This window comes from Mesoplodon densirostris, chromosome 10 (assembly GCF_025265405.1).
Source record: "Mesoplodon densirostris isolate mMesDen1 chromosome 10, mMesDen1 primary haplotype, whole genome shotgun sequence".
Classification (NCBI taxonomy): Eukaryota; Metazoa; Chordata; class Mammalia; order Artiodactyla; family Ziphiidae; genus Mesoplodon; species Mesoplodon densirostris.
In genome coordinates, this window is record NC_082670.1 from 39,562,763 (window position 1) to 39,586,291 (window position 23,529).

At 42.3% G+C, this 23,529-nt stretch overlaps 2 protein-coding genes across 7 annotated transcripts in view; one reads left to right on the forward strand and one right to left on the reverse strand.

The window, feature by feature from the left end:
• The window catches only part of ANKS1A (ankyrin repeat and sterile alpha motif domain containing 1A), a 190,301-nt gene extending 176,464 nt beyond the window's left edge, over window positions 1–13,837 (reverse strand). For all 5 annotated transcript variants that reach the window (XM_060109437.1, XM_060109439.1, XM_060109436.1 and 2 more), the window contains exon 1: window positions 13,555–13,837. In XM_060109437.1, coding sequence (XP_059965420.1) covers window positions 13,555–13,751 — 197 coding nt within the window. In that variant the 5' untranslated portion in view covers window positions 13,752–13,837. The remainder of the gene's footprint in view (window positions 1–13,554) is intronic.
• Window positions 13,838–15,497: 1,660 nt separating this feature from the next.
• Window positions 15,498–23,084, forward strand: TAF11 (TATA-box binding protein associated factor 11). Of its 2 annotated transcripts, XM_060109853.1 has the most exons (5): window positions 15,498–15,759; window positions 18,781–18,929; window positions 21,223–21,310; window positions 21,662–21,758; window positions 22,428–23,084. In XM_060109853.1, the coding sequence occupies exons 1-5, from the start codon at window positions 15,589–15,591 to the stop codon at window positions 22,556–22,558; spliced, it is 636 nt and encodes a 211-aa protein (XP_059965836.1). In that variant the 5' UTR covers window positions 15,498–15,588; the 3' UTR covers window positions 22,559–23,084. The 2 variants fall into 2 exon arrangements, with proteins under 2 accessions (XP_059965836.1, XP_059965837.1); XM_060109854.1 differs by lacking the exon at window positions 21,662–21,758 and having other exon boundaries at window positions 22,428–22,568.
• The last annotated feature ends 445 nt before the right edge of the window (window positions 23,085–23,529 follow it).

The following is a 23,529-nucleotide window of genomic DNA, read 5'->3' on the forward strand; positions in this document are numbered from 1 at the left end:
TGGCCACTAATACCAATATCACAGGATTGTGAAGATTAAAGCACCAAGGATTATGGAAGTAACATTTCCGGTCCCATAGTCCCAGGCTTCAAACTACTATCAACAATCATTTGAACCAGCCAGACAATACTCTCTGAAAGTCATTTTATGGACAAACTAATTATTGTTTGGGAATGTAAAATCTGGTCATAAACCACTAATGAGGCGGGGGAAGGGGAAAGAATTGTAAAAAAGCAGAATGGGTAGCAATAGCTAGAAATAATTTCAAATACACAGGTCTCTAGTTTCTTGCCAATTGTTTATATTTACTTCCCTTGCACACCCTTTGGCCTCTGTGGTACATCCGGCAGGCATGTGTCCAAAATCTTTATCACTTTAAAATCTGGTGGGGGAGGGGAGGGTACTGAATTTTCTCAGAGGTGAAATTCATGAAAGCATTAATCTGCTTGAGAGGAAGGTGAGAATTTTCTAGAAGAAAAGTTTGAGGAAGTTTGAGAATAAGGGAGGCTTTTTCCTCTTCATGAGCTGCACGGCTTTCCCTATATCCTCTAAACTAATATATTATTTGGCATAAGTTTAAAGACATTCCCCTCATCTAACTTTCTTATATTCCAAGGAAATTGCCAATGATTTAAAAAATAAGCCTCTCACTTTATGTAGTCAAAGTGTTCCAAAGGGATTTTGTATTACACTCTTAATAAAAGGAACAATCCCCAGTTGCCTAAAAGCTAAGACTAAGGACTCCAGAGCCAGTCTGCCTGGGCTTGGAAGCAAGCCTCAGCACTTCCCAGCTTACTACAGTGGGCAAGTTATTTGATGGCTCCAGGCTTTGGTTTCCTCATCAGTAAGACGGCAATACTACTTGTGCCCTCTCCAAAGTGTTGTTATGAGGATGAAATGAGCTAATATTTGTAAAGTGCTTAAGAACTGAGGATGGCACAAAGTGTTATCAAAGCAACTATTAAATTAAAATAAATAAATTCCTAATTTGGGGGGTAAAATTTTACCTAAGCATATAGTAAGGGGTGGTTGGAATTTCTTCCAAAGACACAGTTCTCCAAGTAGTCAAACGCAATGCTTTACGAGCAAAAGTTTGGGGAGTCAGACTCCTGGCTCTGCCCTCCTCCATGTGGCCCTGAGCTGGTCACTTTAACCTCTCCCTGAACCTTTGCTTCTTCATCTGTAAAATGAGGATAATAACAATTAGCTAGCAGGTATGCTGTGAAGATAGACTAAGAAAATATAGATGTGGGCTTCCCTGGTGGCGCAGTGGTTGAGAGTCCGCCTGCCGATGCAGGGGACACGGGTTCGTGCCCCGGTCCGGGAAGATTCCGCATGCCACGGAGCGGCTAGGCCCGTGAGCCATGGCCGCTGAGCCTGCGCGTCCGGAGCCTGTGCTCCACGACAGGAGAGGCCACAACAGTGAGGGGCCCGCGTACCGCAAAAAAAAAAAAAAAAAGGAAAAAAAAAGAAAATATAGATGTAAAGTTCTGGGTCCAGACAGAGGAAGGTATTAAGTGCTCAAGAAGTAAAGCTCTTCCCCAACAACGTGTACATCCCAACCTACCACAGAGTCTGTAGCGACAGCTCTGAGCTGCTGTGAACTAACTTGTGAGTGAACTACCTCAAATACTGCAATCTGAGCTGGGCTTTTGTGGAAGTTTTATCAGGGCTGTGGGGCAACCTGAAGAAGCAAGAATCAGGCAGGTGAACCGAACCAGGATCCAGAATCAAGCTGGATCATAGGAGGAGGAGTGAACATGACACCAACAGTTATGAACAAAGCCAGGACCAGGCTCCTCTCCAGGCCCAGCAAAGAGCTAAAGATCTAAAAACAAACCCCAGAAAGAATTTTCCAGGTAAACAGCCCTTTTGAAATGATCTGTTCTGAAAGCTCTTCTGGCCACTGGACTTCTTAGAAGTAGGTCTCAATTTTAATTCAAAAGGAAAAATAACTTGAGAAATGGATTGTGTTTAAAGGAAACTGAAAAGAAAATCACAACGAAGGCTTATTCAGGTGAAAGGAAAACAAAGTCAACAGGTTGGTTCACTCAGACAAAAAGGGCTGGGGTACAGGCAGAAACTCCCTTTAAGAAGGGTCCTCCTAAGGTTAAATAAAGCACCACCTCCAAATACACTAGCTTGTGTTTTCTAAGCATCTGATACCTCAAGTAATAGCACCACTGTCTCTACTTTTTCACAGGTAAGAAGAGAGAGTTTCCAATTTTTTTTAATTAAGAAAATTAAAATCCCTGAGATTTTAAGTTTTCGCTATGACTGAAAAGAATTGTAATTAGGAGATCTGACTATACACAAGCAAAGCTGAAAGTCACAAATTCAACAAAAGGAGGGACAATAATAATAAAATTTACTTTCTTAATCTTAGTAAGGACAAGCACTTAATAATGCCCTCCAAATTAAGGCTACTAATCCAATATCAGTGAATGGTCAATAAATGCTGACTACTGGTACTATTATTAGTGGGACATACATTTGGAGCTGCTTTTCCAGTCACATCGAGTCCTCACTGGCAGGGATAAGCCAGTGTGCAGCCCCGACAGAGGACAGACCCCATCACATGGAGGCAGAGGCACAGCCTCGGTCTTGCAAGAATTACGCACCATCCAACTCGACAGTGTGAACTCCTTGGCACTATGAAGCTCGTGTTTTAAGATACATTTTCCTTTCTCAGTAAAGTCCAACATATTTCTTCTCTTGCTTTTGTTTTCATTTTTCATCTTAACTCATGACAATGCTCTTTAAAGAATCTGAGAGCCCAACATGAAAGTGCTGTGGAGTAAGATGGAGCTGGATGCTGTCATTGCCTAATAGAGGCCAAGATCTCTCTGAAGTAGAACCCTTACTGTCCCAACAACTGTCAAAAAGAAACAAATAAGTGGTTCCATGTGCTGCTTTTATCACTTTTAAATTGATACTACAGGTGTAGCATCTGTACATCTGGCTGGTCAAGGGGGGGAATCTGAGCCAAAGCAGAAGGACCCTGACCCAGTCCTCCCACCCCCACTCCAAACACATAAAACCAATGGATAAGATAAAACAAAAGAAATACTTTCATAAATAGTTGAGCTCCAAACCAAGAAAAGAAAATATACAGATGGCAGAACAGGAACTCAAAATCGGACCTGTGAGTGGGAGCTCTGAATGCAACAGCTCAGAAGTCAATAATGAGACAGAGATCTATGCTTAGTATACTTAATGAAAGACAATTCAACTGACTCTTCAATGTTAATGTAAAAAGTGTGACACCATGAAACATATTCAGAGTAACATATGAGACTGAATAAGTAACAACTCACCTTGACACACCTAGATTCTTATCTAGAGCCACCCCATAAACCTGGTGGGAAAACACCATTTTTAGTGGGTTTTCCATAATTATAATCTAAAGAAATTTGGTTACTAAAGTCTCTAGAGTATCTTTTTAAGGCTTTGTTACCTACAGGGGCATGTATGGCCAGCAGGAAACTTAAAAAATTAAAAGCCAGCTGAACTAATCCAGACTCTGGAAGATTAGAATCCTTGATTTGCAAGTGACCAGAAGAACCAGCACAAACTGGAGCACTCTGAGTAGAAATAGCACTCAATTAAAATACACAAATACAAACAACACCACTTCGTTACAAACCAGTTCAACTGCTCTACATAGTAAAGTAAAGCTGTCAAAGTCTAAATGTCTCAGAGCACATTTTAGAAAGGTTATTACTGAAGCACAAATAAGCTTAAAAGTACAAGTTCATAATGATTATTCACAAGAAACTCATTGGACACCTTTGAAGACTACTAGGAAACCAACTTGATCTGAAAACTGGTAAGTAAGGGAAAAGAATCAAGCATTTAATCCATCTTTCCTACACAAACTCTACCTCAGGGTAACCAAGTAGTTAATAACATGAGGTTTCTCTATAAAGTTTCTCTCCAAAAAGTATTCCAGTTAATAAACGAAGAAGGTAAAATAGAAATGAAAAATCACCATTTTGCAAACTCTAAATCATGGCTTTAGACCGTGATCGTCAATGGCTGCCAACATCACAAAAAAGAAGACTAAACAGAAGGACGTACACAACATCTCCTAGAAAGAAATCCTGCCAGAAAATCTGAACCTGAATCAGACCAAGCCTAGATCTGATTTCCAGCCCACAGGAAATACAGGGGACAGATGAACATGTTGAATGATACCTCAGAGATGCAATCAGCGAAACCCAGACTCTGGGAAATGGGGCAAATGACCTTTTTTTCTTCAACAAGTAAACTGGAATGAAAAAATGACAGAGATGAAAGCCACAGATTTAAAGAGACTTATGAGACATACCAACCAAATGCAATGTATGGACCTTGTTTGAACACAGATTTGAACAAACCAACTATATAAAATATAAAATATTTTGGGGAATTCCCTGGTGGTCCAGTGGTTAGGACTCCACACTCTCTGAGGGCCTGGGTTCAATCCCTGGTCAGGGAACTAAGATCCCACAAGCCACGTGGCCAAAATAAATAATACAATATTTTAGACCATAGGGAAAGTTTGAACCCTGACTGACTAAACACTTGATGGTTTCAAGGAATTGCCATTTTCAGGTGTGATAGTGGTATTTTTAATATTTTTTAATGAGTCCTTATCTTTTAGAGATACACACTTAAATGATATATAGGTTTTCTTCAAAATAATTGAGTTGGGGGGGATGATGATAAAAAGAAACAAAATTTGCCATAAGCTGATAATTGTTTTATGGTTACTTGAGGTATGTGAGGATTCATTATTTTATTCTCTCGACTTCTATATGTTTGAAATTTCCCACAATAAAAGCTAGAACAACAAAAGGTAAAACCAAAATGGATTCTGTCTCATTCTGCTTGAAGCATATTGCTCCACGCATTTGTATTATTAATGGCCCTCTTCTAAACATTTTGCCTCTGAAGAAGGACCCAAGAGGCCCCAACCTGACTAATAAAAATCCTGTGCCTGCACAAAGGTAACTTTCTAAATATAAGTAGCATTTAGCAGCCACAGATCAGTACATTACTTTCCAATCAGAAGGACCCAGGAGATGTAAGGGGCCTTAGAATTATTGTGAGTCCTCAAATTCAACTGCACATATGTGATTTTTGCATTGGTTAAATACTCAAATTACATCTACTATACTACTGAGTATATAAAATGTCATAAGCACGAGCACGCACAAAAACTTATCTACAAGGATGTACATCACAGTGTTGTTCCAACAGCAGAAAACTAAAATCAAACTCATGTCTAATGGTAGGGAAGGGATTAAATAAATTACAGTTCATACACACTATGGAATGCCACTTACCCATTTAAAATGAGGTTGAGGGGAATAGAAAATGATGGGAAAAATGTTCACAATATACCAAGGAGAAATTTGAGACAAAGTACATACAGAACATTGTCTGTTTGGAAGAAAAAAAAAAAGTTTGCATAGAAAAAAGACCAAAGTATGTACACCAAAATTGCAACAGTTAATTTCTTTAGGTGGTGGAACTATAGATGATTTTATTTTCTTCTTTGTGCTTTTATGTGTCTAGCAATTTTTCTATAATAAAGGCAGAAGTCCATAATCCCTTGTCTACAATTCAGGAATCCAAAAAGTTATGAAAATAAATTTTCGAAAGTTAGCGGCAGACTTGGTTAGGTGCAAAACTGATATGGAGCTGCTTCATATTTATCCCATTTAGTGTGAATATTAACAGGTTTCACTTCAAAATGTAATGTTTCAGAGTGCTGCCCCAGATCCCAGTAGGAGCTCAGTATTACCCTCCAGCACCCCCAAAATTCTGGATTCTAAACCCCAAGATTTCAGACAACAGATTGTGAACATTTATCAGTTTGTAACTTTGCCACCGTTACCATTTTTAGGCTTTTAAAAAGGGGACTCATATTTGAAAATGTTGGGAGCCTCTGCTATCAATTACTATAAATTTTTAAATGGGAACATTAAAAACAAAAAACAAAAAACACATGTCCTTAACAAACAGGATTATCATTCCAGATTCATCAAAGGTGGCAAGCACTGGGCTCCCATCAGATAACTGTAGTAGCCCAGGTTCACCAAGCCCTTGGCATGTGCCAGGCATTATGTGTCTTACACACCTTAACTCACGGGATGCTGTCTCAGGAGGTAGGCACTATCCTAGACCCATTATATATATGAAGACACAGATGCTCAGAGAGGTTATATAACTTGCCTAAGTCACAAGGCAGAGATGGATCAGAGCCTGACCCTTAGCAGCCATGCTAAACTCTCACCAGTTAAGTAAGCCAGAGGGCTGTTCTGCTTCCTGGATCATCTCCATCGTTTTTAATAGTGGTAAGAACATCACAAGTAAAGCAGAGACAACTGACATTTTAAAAACTCTTTTTTGATTTGTAAACTAAACAAACTTGATCTACAAATTACTGAGAAAGGATAAATATGAAGCCATACCATATAATTTCTAGTATTACTACCATTAACTCTAACCACACCAAAGTTATCTGAAGATGTTCTATGAATGTAACAATATAATTTTCTATACCACAAAAAATCTCCCAGTAATCTTTTGGAAATCGGTGTGGGTAACATTTTCTGAGGGCTCTCCAGAAGAGACCCAGTTCCTGCCCACAGGACAGCCTGACATTTCCAAGAACAAACTCTCCACTATCTACTTTTGGGGCTTCCTTGGTGTCTCTGGGCTATAAAACCCAGTAATTTACTTTCCCTACTGAAGACTAGGGCAGAAATAGCCTTGACTTCCTTTTGCAAACCAAAATTCATAGCTGTTTGACGTGAACAAACCAAGGAGGGTGAGGGGTAGGGGGAAGAACCTTCAAAGGGCTTTTTCTGGCCAAAGATGCAACTTTCACTGGGACCAGAACCTCCCAGGACAAGTGAACATGTTGAAGCTGACTAGATACAAACCAAATTCTTCACAGGATTGTTTCACTGTTTCCCGTCTCTAATTTTTGTAACTAAGACACTCAAAAATGAACTTCAGGGGGCCTCCCTGGTGGCGCAAGTGGTTGAGAGTCCGCCTGCCGATGCAGGGGATACGGGTTCGTGCCCCGGTCTGGGAGGATCCCATATGCCGCGGAGCGGCTGGGCCCGTGAGCCATGGCCGCTGAGCCTGCGCGTCTGGAGCCTGCGCGTCTGGAGCCTGCGCGTCTGGAGCCTGCGCGTCCGGAGCCTGTGCTCCGCAACGGGGGAGGCCACAACAGTGAGAGGCCCGCATACCGCAAAAAAAAAAAAAAAAAAAAAAAAAAAAAAGAACTTCAGGGACTTCCCTGGTGGTCCAGTGGGTAAGACTCCATGCTCCCAATGCAGGGGGCCCAGGTTCAATCCCTGGTCAGGGAACTAGATCCCACATGCACGCCGCAACCAAGAGTTTGCATGCTGCAACTAAAAAAGATCCCTCATGCCACAACAAAGATCCTGCATGCCGCAACTAAGACCCAGTGCTGCCAAAATATAAATAAACAAATAAATTATATATATATATAATAGATTCTCTATTAAAAATTTTTTTTCAAAACTGAACTTCAATCAGAGAATTAAGGAAAAGGGAGATCGCTGACTTAACAAATTTATGTTAAATTATCTTTTACTACCAGTAGATGCCTTACTCAGTTTAACATTAGGCATGCTCTAGATGTTTAGATATAAAGTAACCACGCTGCAGTCATTCCCAGGCATGCCACCTTTTTTGTTTTGTTTTGTTTTTTTAACAGGGGGACCACGTTCTGCTTTTGAGAAAGCAAAAATGTACAGCAATTCCAAATGAAAGGAAAAGGGTTGCCATCCCAATAAAATTATACTTAAAGAAGTATTTTAAGTTCTTTAAAAAACATTTTTAATGAATTAAGAAGGTTTAGTGCAAGATCCAGAAAACTGCTATCCTAGTAAATAGTTGTGTTTTTGTTGTTGTTTTGTTTTTGCATTCTCTTAGAAGAGCAGGAACTTAGATCACACAAATCCATGAGTTCCTGCTTCTAAAGCCTCCCATTCTACATCCTTACATGGTCACTGTTACACTTCTCCTCAGGATGTTAAAATCATCTTGCTCAAAATAGGCACATTCAAAAGAAATCTAGCAGAGTAGGAGGGCAAAAGTAAAAGGGTCAGCATGAAAAACAGCTGTCATGTCACTATTATTTCCAAGCTACCCATCCATTCTCGGGGGCCATTTCAATAGAATGGTTAGGGTAATCACTCTTTTTTTTTTAAAGTATGAATTCCTTAAATAAACATCAGGAATCCTCTTTCATTTTTTTTCTCTTTTTTTCGGTACGCGGGCCTCTCACTGCTGTGGCCTCTCCCGTTGCGGAGCACAGGCTCCGGACGCGCAGGCTCAGCAGCCATGGCTCAGGGGCCCAGCCGCTCCGCAGCATGCAGGATCTTCCTGGACCGGGGCCTGAACCCGTGTCCCCTGCATCGGCAGGTGGACTCTCAACCACTGCGCCACCAGGGAAGCCCAGGAATCCTCTTTCTTTAAAACAATGAATAACTTTGTCATACCTTCTGACATTTGGAGAGAACCCATTATTGTCCCTCAAATGGGATCCAATTTTCAAAATTTTCTATTCTTCGGGCTTCCCTGGTGGCACAGTGGTTGAGAATCTGCCTGCCAATGCAGGGGACACGGGTTCGAGCCCTGGTCTGGGAAGATCCCACATGCCGTGGAGCAACTGGGCCCGTGAGCCACAATTACTGAGCCTGCGAGTCTTGTAGCCTGTGCTCCGCAACAAGAGAGGCCGCGATAGTGAGAGGCCCGTGCACCGCGATGAAGGGTGGCCCCGCTTGCCACAACTAGAGAAAGCCCTCGCTCAGAAATGAAGACCCAACACAGCCATAATAAATTAATTAATTAAAAAAAAAACAAAGAAACTTTCCATTCCTCATTCCTTATTTCAGAACCTTTTCATATCTTTGGGAAATTTATGACTGCCTTTGGATAATCTCCCCACCACCCACAGTAGAGTAAAAATCTAGTTTATAGTCAAATTTATTGCTACTGTCTATAAATTTTCAGATTTCTCCAGCAAGCCTCCTTGGCTTCTTTTCTTATTCACTCTTCTCATGCTTAAGAAATTAGGTATATAGGGCTTCCCTGGTGGCGCAGTGGTTGGGAGTCCGCCTGCCGATGCAGGGGACACGGGTTCGTGCCCTGGTCCGGGAAGATCCCACATGCTGCGGAGCGGCTAGGCCCGTGAGCCATGGCCGCTGAGCCTGCGCATCCGGAGCCTGCGCGTCCGGAGCCTGTGCTCCGCACGGGAGAGGCCACAACAGTGAGAGGCCCACGTACCGCAAAAAAAAAAAAAAAAAAAAAAAAAAATCAGGTATAGAACTTTCCTAGACTATGACACAATCTATTCCTCATTTACAACCTTTGGTCTGTTTCTCTGTGCTTCTGAACCTCAGGAGTGCATTTCACTTTACATCATTCACATTGACACATATCAGTATTTAGCTCATAATCCACTTCATAGTTTTAAGCTAATGAATTGTGTTTTCTTTTAACTTTTCCTTTCCTCAGAACTTTCTTCCCTTAGTTGTTAGAACACTTTTAATCCAAATCTTACTGTATTCTCAAACAGAAGTTGCTTTCCTGAAAATCAGTAGTTTCACTATAGCCATAAACATATTAAACTCTTCATAACATGAAAATGTGAGTGCCCTACTATGTGCCCGGGGCTGAAAAATACCGTTTAGAAAAAAAAAAAGTTTAAAACAGAGCCTGTCTCAAGCTACAGAATAAAGGCATTTAACAATTAGACATTCAACAATTAGAAAATGAGACAGTATTATATAAAGTAAAGTCCATGCTATTCAGAACCTCTGTAGGACTAGGCATTTAAGATAACTATGCTTTCTAGATAATCTACTGTTTGTCCTTTGAAATAACAAATATTATATTTGAATCATTTTAGATAGAAAACTAAAATTTTTTGTACTTTCATTAACAAGCTATACTGAACGTAGTTTAATCTTTATTTGATTGGCTAAGAGTCACAATAAACAGATACTACATCACTAAGCTATAGTGCAGTGATGCTTGGGGTCTAACAAGGTGTGTAGGGCTATATTCATCTATGTTAATAGTCTCAAATTACTGGCAGTGGGAAAAATTATGCTAGCCTTTTACTGCTTTTTCTCTTATTTTGCCAATCTGTCACACAGACATATCATACTACTATAAACACTACAAGGAAACAGACCTTGTATTGGGAGGGGACTAATTTTGACAGACTACCTACTACGTGCCAGGCCTGAGATAAATTTTGCAGTGCATCTAACACTGGCCTAGCACAAAGCAGATGATGGGTAAACATCTGGTGGGTGAATGGCATTAGTGTGCCTGCCTGAGCAGGGCCTCTCCCTTATTTACTGTTTCTAATCTGCTGTGGCTTGGAAAACAGATACCCAAGAGTAAAAGAGCAGCATTTAAGACATGTCTGGCATGGCACTTTGCACGTGGCAGGTACAGCATGGCAAAACTGTACGCGCTCAATGGAACTGGGGAAGCCTAACAGTGAGCATTTACAATGTGCCAGAAACTGTGGTGAGCTTCCTCCACACATTACATAAGACAATACCTATAAAACAGATAATATTCCCATTTCACAGATGTAGAAATTGAGGCTCAGAGTGGTGGAGTAATTCACAGAAAGTCAAGCAGCTAGTCAGTGGTAGCAGCGAAACGTGAATCCAGGCAGTCTGACTCCAGAACAAGTGGTCTGAAGCGTAATACTATACTGCCTCTGAATAAGTATACAGTAAATAAGTGAAGGTCAGAAGGACATGAAGTTCATAACAACTTTTTTTCCTAGTAGAAGTCTTCTTTGCTGACTTTCTGATCCTCAGCAGGTATGTTCTCAATTGGTGAGGGTTACTATATGTAAAGCAATAAACTGTGAAATCTAGGCAAGCAAAGTATGAGTTGATGCACTACTGTTCACTGCAGATAATGGGTTCCAAAGAAGCAGAAGCCTGAGAGATCTGTGTGTATTAGGGTCATTAGGGAGGGCTTTAGGAGGTTAAGACCTAAGCCCAAGCAGTATAAGAGAAAAGGGATGGGTGAGAGAGGAGGCATTTTGTAGCTTAAGAATAAGCACAAAGCCTTTGTAGAATGGGGGTGGGGGTGGGTTGGGTCATAAACAGATGAGTAAACAAACATACCTGTGATCCAGAACATTTATATCCACTGCAGCTGTAAGCTCCTATTCCTGCCTGCTTTACTTGGTCACTCCAAACAGCTGGACAAACGTAGGCTGCAATTGACAATACTAGTGGGGTAGGATATGGCAGTTAATCCAAGGGCCAAATCTGAAGCTACGATTCCACAGCTCTCATTAAATAACCCAGGGTCCTTGAGGTGGGGTGTGTGGGCATAGGAGACCTACCCTCTACTATTTCCAAACCTAAAAAGCGAGGACATGCTGACCTAGGGATTATCTAAATGCATGGTTTCATTTTCTCAGAAATCTTTCACTAGGTTTAATCAGAGTCACCTCTAATTAATGGCACACCTAGTGTAACTAGTGCCTGCAGATCCTCCCTGCCCCTAAGAGTCACAGGTATGAAAGGCCGGGGCAGCTCTGAGGCCATCTACCATCGACAACAGATACAGGAACAAGTCAGAAGGAGTCAGCTCTCTTACACAAGGGAGTGGAGACAACATCCACCCTTTATGACAGAGACTGGACATATTAACATGAGGCCCAAAGTAAAAAAAAAAAAGAAGAAAATCAACAAAGATTTTCTAGTCTTGCTTAACTACAAGGTAGTTAAGGAGGGGGTATGGGGGGTGGGTAAGGTATCTCTGGCAAACAGCCAAATGTTGTAGCATTCAGCTCATTAGAGACAGGCACCTCCAAACCGGTATGGTCCTTCTCTCATCTCTCAGACATCAGAAGTGCAGGAATATCAAAGTAATCCAGGTAAGATTCAAAATCCAATTTATGTATTCGAAGTACATATATTGAACACCTGTGTCAGGCACTGATATAGGAACTGGGAATATAAACATAAAGACTGTCACTCTGAAAGATGGAAGTATAGCCATCCATTATTATTATTTCTGTTTATCACACCCAACCTCTTAAGACTCCAGACAGAAAGTTCTTCTAGTGACCCACTGGCACCAAATAAGTCTCTTTTCCCACCTCAGTACCCCTGACCATGGTGTGCCCACTTGGAACGCTCTCATAGTACTTCACCTACCCAAATCCTCACATCCTGCAAAGTCAGCTTAAGTCCCCCTCCTCCTGGAAGCCCTGATCTCCATCTCATCCCACAGTGATGTCTCATTTCTCTGAACTACTAACAGTGAGTACCACCATCAGTTTATGTAAAAACGTATCATTTCCTAATTGATACTTCTATTTATTCAACAAATCCTGAGTACTAACTATGTGACAGCATTGTTCTAGGGGCTGGAAATTGCCGCAAATGGTACTGGTTTTTGCCTCCCCAAAAGAACCCCCTGGGAGAGTTCTCCTCTTAGACTGCTTTTTAATATCTTCCTGTATAGACCTGGGTTTGCACTCAGTGCTTAATACCTAACAATTTATTAGAGCCTTGGGCTTTTTTGGTCCAAGCTCACTCAAATTGAAGTTACATAAACTAATGGGGAACAAAAGCGAATGAAGCCATTTCTAAATGAACTTCCACTTCTTAAAAACCTCAATAGAACAAGGAAGGAAAAGAAAACCGGCTATGAAAGTGCTGCTGAAACAACACATTTTACTCACACTGACAAAGCACCTACAATCCCCCCTCCAAGCCACATAAAAACGACCTTTTTCTCTCAACTCTTACAGCTCCAGATTCAAGTGTTTATTTTAACAACAGACCTTGGAAAAGTTTAAAGCTCCCCTCAGCTTCCTAAACAAGCCTTTCTAAAGCTTTATTTTTTGATGAATAAACCCCCTGATGAACCCTGCATATGCCACTTAACAGACTAATCCAATGAGATTCACTATAAGGAACCAGAATTTAAGCTTCAAGCACAAGAGGGGCTCAAAGAACACTTTGAGCGTGATAAACGCAGAGGCAATTTTAATATAAACAACAAAAGCCACGTCCTGCAGAGCCTGGTGGAAGGTTCCAAGTTCCCAAAAGAAGGGAATCAAGAGAATTTCCTCCAAGGGAACCGCGAGATTCTGCAAGGCGTGGGAGTTTCTGCAGGAGATGAGGGAGATTTAAAATATACATATTTTCTACTCTAAAGTGGCTTGTGAGATACAACAGCTGGCACCCAACAGCGGGCGAGGGTGAAGCCCGGCTGTGCCATGCGGCGGAGGCTGCCACCTGGGCACTCCCACCATTCTTCGCTGCCGGGTTAGGCGAGACGAGGAGAGCCTGACGCCGCGCGGACCCGCACCGGCGCCCCTCTCCCCTTGGGCCGCCTGCCCTCGCCCCGGGGCACCCCGCAAACCCACCCCGCCAGGGCCTCCGGAGCCCCGATCTCTCTGGGGACCCAGGAGACGGGCAGGGGAAGGGGGGTCTCCAGGCAGCTGCCCAGCCCCGTAGCGTTACCCACCTGAGCAGGCTGGAGAGGGGGTGGCTCGAGGAGCCGAGACCACCGCCGCCGCCGCCGCCGCCGCCGCTGCCTCCCCCTGAGCCCCCGCTGCCGCCGCCCCCGAAGCCTGAGGAGAGCCGCTTCCCGGACAGCAGCTTCTCCACGGCCGGGAGGTGTCCGGTGCGGGCCGCCTCCAGCAGCTCCTGCTCCTTCCCCATCCCCAGGGCCGCCGCCCCCTGGACCCCCTTTCCGGGGCCGCCGCCAAGCCTGTTCTGGCTCGCAAACTTTCGGTCTCCGGGCAACGCGCCCCCCAAACCGGCCGGGACACCACCCCCCTCCCCCCGCCTTTTCCCTCAGGAGCGCGTCACTTCCGGGATCCGGCGTCACGCGTCAGAGCGCCCCCGCGCCCCGCCCCCTTGCCCACCTAGCTGGGCGGGGCTCAGCGAGCGGGAGCAGGTGGTTGTGGTCTGCGCCGAGTGCACCCCGCTGCGCAGAGATAGGCCTCCCAGGTCAAGAGGAGAGCGTCGCAGGTTCACCCGCTGTATAAGTGGAAGGGAACAAACGCGGTTCACCTGTCTGCGCCTCCCGAAGTGCGCTCCTTTTCCAAAGGTTTTGGGAGCTCGCAGGACAGAAAATACGGTAATTCATCCAGGCAGTGTAGAAACAAAGAGAGGAATATGGTAACGCGCACCTACATTTCCAAGGCCATTCCTTCTGAACACATAAATATGTAATGGGTGTGGGAACCTAGTGATAAAGACGTGAGTAAAATGCCCCCCTCCGTACCGCAATGAGGAAAGAGAGGAAAATTTTAAAAGGGAAATATCCGCACTTCATGCTCCCAATCCCTGAAATGGCTCGTTAAAGCGAAACACTCAAAGGAAATATCTCCCTCCCAGCAGGATTTGTTTCCCCTTACTTTTTGTTTTGTTTTGTTTTTTAGCCGCCCCCGAGGCATGCGGGATCCTAGTTCCCGGATCAGAGATCGAACCCGCTCCTCTTGCAGTGGAAGTGCGGAGTTCTAACCACTGGACCGCCAGGGAAGCCCCTATTTCCTCTTACTTTTTTCTTTTTTTTTTTTTTTTTTTTTTTTTTTTTTTACGGTACGCGGGCCTCTCACTGCTGTGGCCTCTCCCGTTGCGGAGCGCAGGCTCAGCGGCCAGGGCTCACGGGCCCAGCCGCTCCGCGGCATGTGGGATCCTCCCAGACCGGGGCACGAACCCGTGTCCCCTGCATCGGCAGGCGGACTCTCAACCACTGCGCCACCAGGGAAGCCCTCCTCTTACTTTTGATGACATTAACCAAAGTGACATTAAAAGTCACATTTGTAAAACCGACCCCAATCTTGAGTCCTGGTGAATTGGGAAAATCATACAATTGCGTAGAAACCGCCTGTTTTTTGTTTGTGGTGCTAGGACTGTTCCTGGCTCGAAGTAGACGCTCAGTAGTTGTGGAGTTAATAATGCACTGGATAAATTCTGTTCAAGCTGTATGACTATTTTCTTTCATTTTAGGTGCTTGAGGAACGGAAGAGAAATGCTGGCAATTCAATGTTAACACAAGCCCGAGGTCTCTGTCCAATTGAACTCTAAGAGGTTGAGTTCCCGCCTGCGTTTGCCCGGTAGCCGCATCCCACAACAAGGGCGAACAACGGAATTGAGTTTTCTCCTGTCCCCAAACTTTACTGTGAGGAAAGCGGATTAAGGACGGAGTTCACTGACACTGCGTTTTGAGAAAGACGGAAAGGAAAAAGAAGCCCTTCAGTAAACAACAAAGCTCTCCTTTACAAATGCTGGTTTCCCAAGGTGGAAAATCCATAAACTGATTTCCGTGCCCTCAATTTTCCCTCTCCCCACTGCCACCAAATCAGAAGTAAATCGGAGCCCTGAAGTCCTCTATGCGCGCCTCTAAATGACCTCTCGGAGGAGCGGTATGGGTGATGTCATAGCAGCGCGACGACAGGAAGTAAGCTCCCGGGCTGCGGTACTGTGCGGAGTCCAGAGGTCCTGAGTCTGACAGCACCGCGATCTCCTCTCCCATCTTCTTCTCGCCGCCATGGATAATGCCTGCGAGTCGCCCACGGAAAAAGGTGGAGAGACAGGCGAGTCAGATGAGACGGCCGCTGCTCCTGGGGGCCCGGGGGTTACTGACACGGACGGAATCCCGGAGGAAACTGACGGAGACGCAGATGGGGAATTGAAAGAGGCCTCGGCTGAAGAAGGCGAGGTAGGGAGAGATGTGTTGATGAGGCCGGAGGAGTTGTGTCACTGGCTGCTTGACAGGCTTCTTGGTTGGTCCCTCCCAAGCTAAGATAGTCGAACTCACCATGACCCTTTAGATTTGCCATCGCGGGGTTGGGGGGAGAGAGGAGACAAAACCTTCAGAGCCGGTTCAGTTCCAGAGACCCAAGCACTGGCTCAATATTTTTAATCCCTGCCCTTAGGCGTTAAAGCTACTTCTAAGGGAATTTCAAATTGCCTGTTGGTTTTCCTGGTGAGGAAATTGAGGTCAATGCCAATCAACACTGAAACTTAGGGCAAAAGCTAGAACCCAGGATTCCTAGTACTACTTTCACCCCAATATGGTTTCTTAGATATTGCTTAAGTGTAACTTTGTCATTATAGGCTGCAGTGTCGTTAAAGGGAGACTTTGAGGTAGTTACTAATTTAGTCACGTTCTTATCCTCTTCGGACATTTAACTGCTACCAGTGACCTGGGTGCTGATGTCCAAGGGTCTCTATGGCACCAAACCTATCAATTGTGCCATCCCAAGAGTTCAGCAATGTTGCTCCGCTGAGCATTAGTCAGGATACTAGAATCTCAGCGTTCTCTAGGTTCCATTTCTGAAGGTAGAATCTTGGGGTCTTAGAGCTATAATTCCTGTTTGAATATAAGTGTGAGAGCATGGGTGAAGACATTGAATTAAATGGAAACAGACTTTCAGAGCATAAAGTTGTATCAAAATATATAAAGTTAAGAACTTTTAGAAAAAGAAAAATGTGACAAAACTACTTTAAGAAGGAACTTTTAAAACAGATCTCAAGGCCAGAAAGGATTTAAGTAATAATTAGCTTAGTCCAGTAAAAAGCTCACTACATACAGAAATTTGCACCTAGAAGATAAAAAAAATTTTTGATGCTTGTGAAACACTTTTTTTTTTTTTTTTTTTAAGCAGTACGCGGGCCTCTCACTGTTGTGGCCTCTCCCGTTGCGGAGCACAGGCTCCAGACGTGCAGGCTCAGCGGCCATGACTGACGGGCCCAGCCGCTCCACGGCATGTGGGATCTCCCCGGACCGGGGCATGAACCCGTGTTCTTTGCATCGGCAGGTGGACTCGCAACCACTGCGCCACCAGGGAAGCCCATGTGAAACAGTTTTTTAAATTGATCATATACCAGACCACAAAGAAAAGCATAAATTCTTAAAAGTAGAAATCATAACAGATCATATCCTGTTAGTACAGTGCAATAGAACCTGAAATTAACAACAAAAAGTTTCTCCCACTCCCACTCCCTCCAAAAAACTAACACCTGGACATTTTAAACTAGTTTCTAAATAGCCTTTGGATTAAAGAAATTAACAAAGAGAACGCCACATCAAATCCAATGGGATTTGAGCAAAACTTTATTTAAAGAAAAATTCATAACCTTACATATTTTTACTAACAAACAAGAGATATTGAAAATAAGCACCCAGCTCAAGAAACCAGAAAAAGAACAAAATAAACCAGAAGAATGTAGGAGCAAGGAATTAATCAGGATGAAAGTAGATGTTAATGAATTAGTGCTTAAAAACATAAACAATAAAATTAAGACCTGGTTATTTGAAATGTAAATGTACAACATTATGAAATAAGAAAGGGCTATAGGCACTGATACAGAGATCTTTAAGCTTTAAGAAAATTTGATGTTCAAGTTTAGAACAAGTAATTTTGAAACTTCAGGAAAAATGGCTCATTTTTAAGGATAATGTAAATCACCAAAATTGAAGCACAAAGAAGTTAGAAAATTTGTATATATCAGTAACTAGAGAAGAAGTTGAAAAGGTTGTTAAAGATTTACTGCCTTCACTCTCAACTTACTTCTCATATTCCTGTATGAGTTTAAATGTGAGTTTCTCTTTAAGGAAGCAGAAGTTAAATCTCATTAATGAGGTTTTTTGTATCCTTAGATTCTATATTGCTGGAGGGGATGAAGTTTGGATTATTTTGTTGTCATTATTAAACAGATATTAAACATGAGTAAAACAATGGGTAAAAAACAATGAGTAAAAAAATATTTATGTGAGGAGAGATAAATAAGAGACAAACCTATCTTCAAAAAGTTGCCAGTCTAAGGGCTTCCCTGGTGGTGCAGTGGTTAAGAATCCGCCTGCCAATACAGGGGACACGGGTTCGAGCCCTGGCCCGGGAAGATCCCACATGCTGCGGAGGAACTAAGCCCATGTGCCACAGCTACTGAGCCTGCGCTCTAGAGCCCACGAGCCACAACTACTAAGCCCGCATGCCTAGAGCCCGTGCTCCGCAACAAGAGAAGCCACCACAATGAGAAGCCCGTGCACTGCAACAAGGAGTAGCCCCCAATTGCTGCAACGAGAGAAAGAACGCGCACAGCAACAAAGACCCAATGCAGCCAAAAATAAATTAATTAAAAGAACTAAAGAATAACTAAAGTTATCAGTCTAGTAATGGGAAGTAAATATTTGCATGATACAGTGGTATTGAAAGATAGGAAGAAAAGAGCCCTACATGTGGGAGAAGCTCTCTTAAAATCCCAAATTCAGAAAAACACTGCTTTGATGAGAAGGTGCCTCCTTTTTAATATTCTTTCCACATAGAATCATCATCAGTAAAGAGATCTATAGATTTAGATGAAGAAGAGCTGGCTGGGTAGAGAGGACTTTTATGACATCCCCTCTAAAAAATAAGGTCAGAAGAAGGCGATCAGGGGGAGAGTGGTTTTCATGATCCTTGGCACTACATTGCCCTTGTAAACAGATAACTGGAACTAGGATCATAGCTAACCTGGAAAACTGGACTATTTAGTAGGTTTTCTTTCCACAGCGGGGCTAAAAACTCCTTTAGGAGAGACAGGGTAGCTTATATTTGATGGTACAGCCAATGCCTGGAACCAAAAAACTACAGAAATAAGTAGATTTGTTGTGTTGTAATGAGAAATGATGTCTTCTTACCTTACCCAAGTCTGGGAAGTAGGCCAAATATATAAAGGGTTTCTTTTGTCTTCTTAGCTCAAGAGTCAGGATATCTCAGATTTAACAGCAGTTGAAAGGGAAGACTCATCATTACTTACTCCTGCAGCCAAAAAACTGAAAATAGATACCAAAGAAAAGAAAGAGAAGAAGCAGAAAGTGGATGAAGATGAGATTCAAAAGATGCAGTAAGTCACTTTTCTGATCTTTCCCCTTTCAAGGCTCCAACCTAATCACACAAAGTTAATACATTTTTCTTGTCCTTAAATTTTTTTTCTTTTTTAAACTCAAAAGAAAATAAAGCAATTAATATTGTATTATGTTATGGTATAGAAAAGAAAATATAAGTAAAAAGAAAAATATCACCATACCACCAAAATGAACACTGTTAATATTTTGATGTATATTCACCAAGATATTTTCTTTATATATATATAGATTAAATTAAAACTTTCAGGGCTTCCCTGGTGGCGCAGTGGTTGAGAGTCCGCCTGCCGATGGAGGGGACACGGGTTCATGCCCCACCAGGAAGATGCCACGTGCTGCGGAGCGGCTGGGCCCATGAGCCATGGCCGCTGAGCCTGCGCGTCCGGAGCCTGTGCTCCGCAACGGGAGAGGCCACAACAGTGAGAGGCCCACGTACCGAAAAAAAAAAAAAATTTCAAAGATGTTAAAGACTGTTTGTAACCTGTTTTCCACATTATATATGGTAAATGTTTTCCATGTCAATAATTATACATCTAGGTCATAATTTTCTTCAAAATGGAAATAGCTTCATTATGTTTTCTGATTGTAAAAATGGTATGGGTTCATTGCAAATAATTCAGAAAATACAGAAAAATAGAAAAAATAATTACTTATAATTCCACCACCCAGAATTTACCCAGAGTATATATTTGGCTATATACCTTTTCAGATATATTCTTTAATGTTTGATATATCAGTATTTAGCTAAATATTTTCATGTCAGTAAATATGCCCATAAATCATCTTTTTTTCCCTTAATTAATTAATTAATTAATTTATGGCTGTGTTGGGTCTTCGTTTCTATGTGAGGGCTTTCTCTAGTTGTGGCAAGCAGGGGCCACTCTTCATCGCGGTGCGCGGGTCTCTCACTATCGTGGCCTCTCTTGTTGCGGAGCACAGGCTCCAGACACGCAGGCTCAGTAATTGTGGCTCACGGGCCCAGTTGCTCCGCGGCATGTGGGATCTTCACAGATCAGGGTTCGAACCCATGTCCCCTGCATTGGCAGGCAGATTCTCAACCACTGCGCCACCAGGGAAGCTCCTAAATCATCATTTTTAATGGCCGCATTGTATTCCATTATGTGGATGAACTATGATGTAACCTATTTCTGTAGTTGTTCTGGGTTTTTTTTTTCCTCTTTTGACAACGTTATGATCAACATCTTTGAGCACATCTTTGCATACTTGTCCATTTACTTCCTAAAATAAACTCCTAGAAGGTAATTGGTAGTTTAAACAGTATGAACGTTTTCAAAGGATTTTCATTTGTATTTCCAGATTCTCCAAAAAGGTTGTTCCACCTCACAGTCTACCAGCATGTATGAGTTTGTGTCCTCCCATCCTCACTAATACCATGCTTTTTAATACTTCTTTATCTGTTTTATGAAAAATGTTAATCTTGCTTTTAGTTCATCATTTTAATTTCTTTAGTTAATACTGAAGCTTAATTTTTTCCCTCTCTATATATTGGCCATTGGTATATTTTGTAAATTTCCTATTCACTTCCTTTGCTCATTTTCTAAAATTGGTATGGCCATCTTTTAATTTATTTGAAAATTTAACTATATATTAAGATTATTAACCCTTTTCCATATATTTTATAAAATTTCCCCTTAAGGGCCTCCCTGGTGGCGCAAGTGGTTGAGAGTCCGCCTGCCAATGCAGGGGATACGGGTTCGTGCCCCGGTCTGGGAGGATCCCATATGCCGCGGAGCGGCTGGGCCCGTGAGCCATGGCCGCTGAGCCTGCGCGTCCGGAGCCTACGCGTCCGGAGCCTGTGCTCCGCAACGGGGGAGGCCACAACAGTGAGAGGCCCGCATACCGCAAAAAAAAAAAAAAAAATTTCCCCTTAATCTGTTAATGTTGGAAACTACTGGTTTGAATATAAATTTACATATTAAATTTTTATCTTTAATGTGAAGTGTAGTGAGGTAGCCTTATGGGGAGAGAGAGCCTAATGCTGAAAACATAACCTGTGTAGTGTGATTCAATGACCCAACATTGTTGTTTTTGTTCTTAGTGAAGTAAGAAAGGAACTTGCATTTCACTTATTGTCAAGTTCCGTAAGAGTAGAAATGCTTTCTCTTCATTCCTCATAAACACTAAGCCTAATACTATTGATCCCTTGAAAAATTTATTTTTTAAATATCTGAGACTTGCTTTTATTGACATAATAATATATATCTTAAGTATTCATTCTTATAAGTGAACTTAATGACCTGAATCTTTGTCTAGAATCCTGGTTTCTTCTTTTTCTGAGGAGCAGCTGAACCGTTATGAAATGTATCGCCGGTCAGCTTTCCCTAAGGCAGCCATTAAAAGGGTAAGGATGGACTACCACACTCATTTCCATGAGCTATGAGAACTGAATGAGACTCAAGAGCTGTATCCATTGGCATTTTAAATGAGGTGTTAGGCAAGTTGGTGGAACATTTAGGCAGGAAAATAAAAATAGCATGCCCCTCAATAATCTGACCAGGTGTAATTTTGTATTCTAGGGATAGGGTCTCAACAAATAGAATAGGCCATTATACACCTGAATCCTTTTGTTTTACTGGTGTCAATTTCAAATCCAGCCTTTAGTGAACTCTTTCAGTGCAGAGCTCTTATGGGTACTATGTTCCAAAGCCGGTCCTTGACTACCTTAATCACAGTCTTTTGTCCTTCTTTCAAGCTGATCCAGTCCATCACTGGTACCTCTGTGTCTCAGAATGTTGTTATTGCTATGTCTGGTATTTCCAAAGTTTTCGTCGGGGAGGTGGTAGAAGAAGGTGAGTGGTGTTGGTCTAAATACTGGATTGAGCCTGTGGTGGTCTTATTTCCAAGAATATCTATAGTGAGGGACTTATTAAGGCACCAGTGGTGGTTTCCATTTACACTAGAAAGGGAGCCTTGCATTCAGGAGAGCATGAACATTATTCCTTGAAAGTTTCAATACTGGAAGGCCTGGAAACACCTAGGAAATCTGCCCTCCTGATTCCTGTCCTCAGCCCAGGGTGACAGAAGCAGACTTTGTATTTTCCTCCAATGGATTTTGCTCATTTCTGCTGCCAAAAGTAAAGATACAAAAAAAAGCAGTCACTGGGGCTGACCAGTGTGGTATGGTGAGTAGTTGTCCCTGATGTTATGAACCCTGGGAACTGCCCCCTGTCCATCAAGTAAAGAACCTGGCTGCTGCCCATTGCTAATTTCTAGCTGGTGAAATACCTATTCTTTTAAGGAGAAGATATGTTTTAAACTGTTGCCTATGATAAAACCTGACGTGGGATATACTAAAGCTAACATGATACATTTTATAGCATTCTCTTAAGAAGGGAAAATGTCTTGGTTTATTTCTTTAGCAAGCTTAAGAAGAGTTAATGAGAATTACAGGACTCAAAAGGATTGTAATACATAAGCTCTTGTGTGATACTGAAACTCTCTCCTTGCCCTCTGTTTAGCACTGGATGTGTGTGAGAAGTGGGGAGAAATGCCACCGCTACAACCCAAACATATGAGGGAGGCTGTTCGGAGGCTGAAGTCGAAGGGGCAAATTCCCAACTCGAAGCACAAAAAAATCATCTTCTTCTAAACCACAGTCTAGAAGGGCCTGGTACTGAAGGAGGAAGTACTCATTCCAGACTTCCTATTGCATGAGACTCTCTGCACTGGTGCTTTAGTATCTCAGTCCTCGAAGGATTCCATGATGCTTTAATCTCTTCCTCAAAACTCTGATACTCATTATACTTTGAAGGCATGCAGCCTGTTTCATAACTTGCCTTGACTAAATATTGGGACCTCTGAGGGCATTCTGAGGCATTTAACTATTTATTACTGGCTAGTTGGGAGAAGAAAGGTTGATGAGCCTTAAGCATCTTCTGGACAGGAATGCTGCTTTCAGGAAGAAAACCCTTCCAAGACGGTTTGATGGTTTCACATTGAAGCCTGAAGTTGCAATGACTTAGGATGTTTCTTACATTTGGTTTTAAGTAAATGAAACAATCAGAAACTTTTGACTTGTGATACTCTACCGTGAAGGACACGGTGACAGCAGGAGTAGTGGAGTAGTCTGTCCCTGTAAACATTTTGGTGAGTGATCATTAAACTGTTTTCCAACTTGCCATGTGTGCGTTCGTTTTCTGTCTAGCAGGTTGGAATGGCGGGGAGAAGTTCATCGTTCTTTTTGGTGTCAGAATAAAACTGGTCTTGGCTTTTTTGTGAAAATTTGAGCCCTCCCCATTTCCTACCAGAACAATTAAAATTTTATCTCATAAGAGTACTTAAAAACAATGTAAAACCTCATATGTTTCAATTGCTATAAATAGATATACCAGAACCAATACTGTTTAATAAGTTTAATTTGCTTTTTTCAAGTGGTTCACAGAACCAGTACACTCAAGCTTTGATTAGATACTGCAACATTAATATTTCCCAATACTGACCAATATTCCAGTTCATTGGATACATTCTCATTGTTTTCCTCACATAGAGGGGAATGGAGTGACCTTTTATTGAGTGATCAGCAGTAATAAGGCTACTGTAATATAATTGGCAACCCCCAAT

Bases quoted from the DNA above. Each gene is read 5' to 3' on its own strand.
- TAF11 (XM_060109853.1), top strand. From the start codon at position 15,589: ATGGATAATGCCTGCGAGTCGCCCACGGAAAAAGGTGGAGAGACAGGC. The intron at 15,760-18,780 runs GTAGGGAGAGAT...TTGTCTTCTTAG, and splicing joins CCTCGGCTGAAGAAGGCGAG to CTCAAGAGTCAGGATATCTC. The intron at 21,311-21,661 runs GTAAGGATGGAC...CCTTCTTTCAAG, and splicing joins CTAAGGCAGCCATTAAAAGG to CTGATCCAGTCCATCACTGG.